Source organism: Poecilia reticulata, linkage group LG5 (assembly GCF_000633615.1).
Source record: "Poecilia reticulata strain Guanapo linkage group LG5, Guppy_female_1.0+MT, whole genome shotgun sequence".
NCBI classification, from domain to species: domain Eukaryota; kingdom Metazoa; phylum Chordata; class Actinopteri; order Cyprinodontiformes; family Poeciliidae; genus Poecilia; species Poecilia reticulata.
The window spans coordinates 14,345,304-14,350,470 of NC_024335.1; the positions used below are offsets into that span (position 1 = coordinate 14,345,304).

The 5,167-nt window shown below is 38.9% G+C and overlaps 1 protein-coding gene across 1 annotated transcript in view; it reads right to left on the bottom strand.

Moving 5' to 3' along the window:
* Window positions 1-1,882: 1,882 nt before the first annotated feature.
* The window catches only part of LOC103464848 (recombining binding protein suppressor of hairless-like protein), an 18,746-nt gene continuing 15,461 nt past the window's right edge, over window positions 1,883-5,167 (bottom strand). Inside the window, exons 11-12 of the mRNA XM_017304638.1 lie at window positions 4,953-5,008; window positions 1,883-4,406 (exon numbers count right to left, since the gene is read on the bottom strand). Of these exons, the coding sequence (XP_017160127.1) occupies window positions 4,106-4,406; window positions 4,953-5,008 (357 nt within the window). The 3' untranslated portion in view covers window positions 1,883-4,105. The remainder of the gene's footprint in view (window positions 4,407-4,952; window positions 5,009-5,167) is intronic.

Sequence of the window (5,167 nt, forward strand, 5' to 3'; positions counted from 1 at the left end):
GCAGAAAGACCCCAGGCCGGGAATCGAACCCAGAACCTTCTTGCTGCAAGGCAACAGCTCTACCAACTGCGCCACTGTGCAGCCCATCAGAACAGTTGTATCCCTGCCAAATATTGCACTCTAGTGGCAGATTTCTTTACTTACTGATGTCCAAACTTTGTTGTAAGAACTAGTACTATGTTTTACCTGCTGTCTTACAATGGATGAGATCAATTTGAATCAGACTGAAATGTGTTGACCAAAGTGTCAATCCTGTGTTGTTCACCTCTCATCTAATGCTCAGTGGAGATAAGCAACATAATATCACATAAAACTAAGATAAGCTGTCAATCATTAGCTTATTTTCTCAAAAGTGATTACAAGAACAAGTCATTATAAAGGGGTTAAGAAAGGCTATACTTAATCTAAAGGCTGTAAATGCATTAAGCTATTTTCTTTACGTAACACAGGGAAGGAGGTTAAGAGTTTAAATAAACAATGTGGGTGTTTTACAGTAGATAGGAACCTCAGAATGGCCTCTTTCATRYGACTTCTCATTGACCGGGATGAAGGGAAAATCGTGTGGGCCTTCACTATTTTGGGCTTGTGAATCTTTTAGTTTGAAGTTTCTCCCACATGACAGAGATTAGCAGTTCAGAGACGCCACGGTCTTGTGTTTGTACCAGTCTCCTTCCTCCTTTCTCTCACACGTGTTTGTCTTGCTAATAATGAGGAAGAGGAGGAGAGGAAGGAAGAATGTGAGCAGGAAGAAAGACTCATGCCTTTCTGTGCCTCTCAGAATTTCAACATGTGAGGTCTGAAAGGAAGGTCAATGTCCCTTTACTCCCTCKCTTGCCTGGTTGAGTAATAGAAAAGTTATTCAGTTTTTTCCTCTTTTTGTGCCATTTGTAGTCATTTCAACATTTAACATGTCCTGCCCCATACTGTCACAGTGATGCACTGCCAAGAGCAGCAGGATATTTTTACAGACATGAAAACATATTTTAGATTGACCAAAAAATATTATTAAAAATGCACAGATTGCCAAGGTACTGTACATAACCTTTTATCTGGACAAAATCAAATTGGGCTGAAGGAGCCAATAAGAATGTGTCCTTTATGCAACAAAGCCTCTGTTCTTCTTCCCTTCATTTTTCCAAAAACATTTCTGCAATTTAAATAAAAATGAGCTCCTTTGATATCCCGATAATGATTCATAATTTCCCTKTCGGCCTTGATGTGAGCTTCCATAAATGTTRCCAGAACTGCAGAACAACAGGAGCTGAACAAAGCATTACATGTGTCCCAAAATGTTTTGTTGAGAAATGAATGACAAGATAATCATTACAATCTCATGCAAATGTAAAACAGTGTAGAATTCAGTTTTTAGTTTAATTGATTTTAAGGAGGCTTCCTGATGAAAAGTTMCTGCTTTGAGAAGTTCTTATTTTAACTTCCTTCATAAAACCTCTCCCTGATTAACCAAACTTTTTTTAAGAAACTGGTTGTTCACAAAACTACACTTCATAAGAAGAAAACAAACAAACAACCTAAACTCAGTAAACTCCAAGTTTGAAAGTAACTTTGATGAAGTAAAACTAGAAGTTTATGTTGGCAGAAAACAAGTCTGGTTTTATTAAAAATAAATCAAACGACTTGCAGTTTTTGATTGCAATCAGTCTGGCAACAACTGATCTGCGTGATTGTTGGACAACATATCAACTGTTGAGACGCYGTGTTACAGTAAAAACAATTGGCATCCAGGATATGCAAAAAAGAATCAAGTGGAGAGCCKTGTGGGAGGTTTTCTTAAGCTTTTTCTGGAGGAAACAAAAGAGCTTTTTATTTGCTCGTTTGACCAGAGACTTGATCACAATACCTTTTTAGGGAATTAAAAAGCCTGAGCAAAGTAAGCTTTGTTGGTGTTTGAGTTTTGCTGCAAACTGACACTTTGATTAACTGGATTAACAAAAAAAGACTGAGAACCTAACATTGCCAAGGGCTAATATTGTAGAGCGGTGGAAACAAATGGGATGTGATCCAAAAGATATCTGTCRTCGCTTTATTCTGCTTCCAACATTTCTGTCTAATGTGCAGCACAGCAGAAGATCAGAGGCAATTCCAGACGCAAAGYCACAGAAATAATCCTTAAACTCATGAAAACACGGCTACCTGAGCAGCTTGACTTATCTGTTCACAAAGTTTGCAAAGAAAGCTTTTCAACAATCATTGGTAATCTAAAGTAATTATTCAAGTGTCGTCTCAAGTTTTATACTGGGCTGGTCAATGTAGATGCCAGCATAAATATTAGGTTCCTGTAAAACGGATAGCACAAAGAGAATAAAGTGCTGTTAAAGATGAAGCTGATTAGTAGTGACCCAAGCTTACATGCATAACATTAGATGTATGCATAATACAAATACAAACAGATACATAAATATGCAAAGTTGTGATACTGTTGATATGTTGATGACAAAACCTTATTCCACCAATTATTATTGCAGTGTTTAGTCAGACAGAAGCCTAAAAACAACAGCTAAAATTTTCATAAGCACAAAACTGATTTAAGCAAATCACAACTAAACAATGAGTCACTATGAACTCAGCCAACAACAGTTCAGAGCCAAAATGTGTGTCTAATCAGATGTGAGCTGGATAAATCAAAGAGGCAGTAAAAACATTAGCAGCACTGGTGACATGGCACTGTTGTCTTTCATAACAGAACCTCTGCAAGAGGCACAAATCTCTCAAAGTAACACTTGGGTCAGTCGGGCTGTCAACGCCGTTGCAGCACAGTCAGCGCTGTAGGCCAACACCTAGAAGGTCTCTGGTTCACATCTCTCAGGGGCTGTTTTGTGTGGAGTCTGAATGTTCTCACCCAGTGTGACAAAGTTTTCTCTTCTCCCAATTCCATTAAGAACCAAAATGCCACTGTAGCTAAAAAACAAACGATTGCAATGTGTTGCATCTGCCTTTCATTTGAAGCCGTTTGATCAGTTAATTTTCTGCTGATCTTTGGTTGTAAATACTGTTGCCTCACATCAAAAGGCCCTGTGTTCAATTCCTGGCAGTTCTGTGTAAAGTTGCTCTCTGGGTATTCTGGTTTCATCAGATTGATCAAAAGCATGCAGAGTCATTTTCAATAAATTAGAATATGTTCTCATGAGGTTGTCTTGTCAGATAAAAAGTACCTTGTGAAAAAAAACACAAAAACCTTTAAGCATTTCTTAACATTGTCTTATTTGGCRCRCTTCTGCATTAAAATGTTTCTTTAATTTGCTTCACTGTCCCTGTGACWGATTGGCAACCTGTCAACTTTGCACACCCTGAATCTTACCCTATGACTTCTGGAGACAGAGGTCTGGAGAAAGACCCCATGCTTTGCCCAACAGGAGCATTTAAATATTCACTATATAAATTATATGMACRAGCTGATCTTGATCAAATTATTGTTTAGTTTCCTAACTCCCTTTCTCAGTATATGATGCTGATTACCGCAAACCTGTAGTGGTTRCTTGAAACTCAACCATGTTTGTCTTACATGACTTTAAATTATTACAGCTGGGTCASAAACTATCACATAAAAAGGTACAGATTACACTCTTGCTWCCTTCATTTCACAGAAACTGAAGTTGAAAGCTGTTTCTAAATGGATCCAATAGGACGCAGTTTATTCTCTCTGCAGGCAGCCCTCAGATGGTGAGTCTGTCCCTTCAGAAACAACATCCTGTCACAGAGCAGTCAGCACGTCTTTTGTTTCAAGATTTTTTTTTCTTTTTCAATACACATTATAATATTATATTAGACATACCAAAATGTGTCTTTCTGATGGCTGCAAAAAGTCAGTGTTTGCTCTCTGTATTCAACACAGATGAGCTTCCTGCAAGGTTTGAATTCAGATCTTTCCTTTGGATTTAGATCAAACCCACTGAAAGAACCATGTTAACAAATAATTACTACTTTTTTAAACCCTTCATTGGACACCCTCATGTAAAATGTATTTCTGCAAGAAYAAATAAGTCTACAAAGGACTACAATGAGTGATTTCATGTAAWTGGACCAGACTGCAGGCCTTATTTCTTTGTTTCATAATATTAAATTCAGCTGAGGACYGTAAACAAGCTGGTTAACTCTGCATRAAGAGGTGAAAATTWGTTCTGGTGAACTCTTGRTGAATTGTCTCTAACAGGATGTCCTCCCCGTCCTCCTGGCCTCCATCTRCCCCTCCCTCTCTGCCTCCGGCTGCTCCTCGGGAGGATGCAGGCAGGTGGAGCTCCGGGGTGTAGGTGAAGCTGTAGGATGTTCGGTAAATGAGGCCGTCAGTTCTGATGAGCGACAAAGGAAGGGTGATAATGCGACGAAAACAGTGCCAGCTGTCACTGTAAACCGAAACATCCGGGATGACGCAGAGCAGAGATTTGGGAGACCTAAAGAGAGAAAAGTGCATGAAACAGAGGAGTAAGACTTATGGGAATAAAAGCAAGAGAATAAATAATTCTTCTTCACATTTGTCACTTGATGTTATGTGTATATTTCCACAAGTAGTGGMTAGGATCACTAAAAGTCAGGTAATAACTAAGATGGTGTATAATATTTCTATTTAATGTGTTACAGCTCAAATGACAAATAAATTACATCCAGGACTTTGTATTGTTATTATCGACAATTGTGTGTAAAAATTCAGCGAAAAGTAAAACCATTTAAAAACCTTCCATAATTTACACAAAGTTGACAAAATGAAAAAACAAAAGTAGCGTAAAATAAACAAAACCAAAGAAATAGTCATTTGTCATTTAAAGTGAAATTACACTTTGGGGCTGTGTGGTTATGAAAGGTCATGCTGCCGTCTGGCTGCAGCTTTTCGTACAAGCAGCACTTTGTGGAGGGATAAGTTATTCAAACAAGGCTTTCCTAGATACGGCCAAGCTGCTGGGAGGATTTCTGGCAGAAACCTGTGGTGAGCCGTCCTCTACCAGAGACCCTGAAGTATGACTCCCCAGCTCTTCAGGTGTGGGATCTGAGGCCAGTTCTTGCGTCAGAGGAACTGCTTTCATCCTGTGTGAGATTCAGTAAGAGGATGGATGGCTGTCCAGTTTTTGCAGAATCATCCTRTAAATTAAAAGCTCCCACAGAAGATTTAAGTGGAGGAGTCTCCCTGTAGGCCGAGCTGCTGAGCTGCTCCATGTGA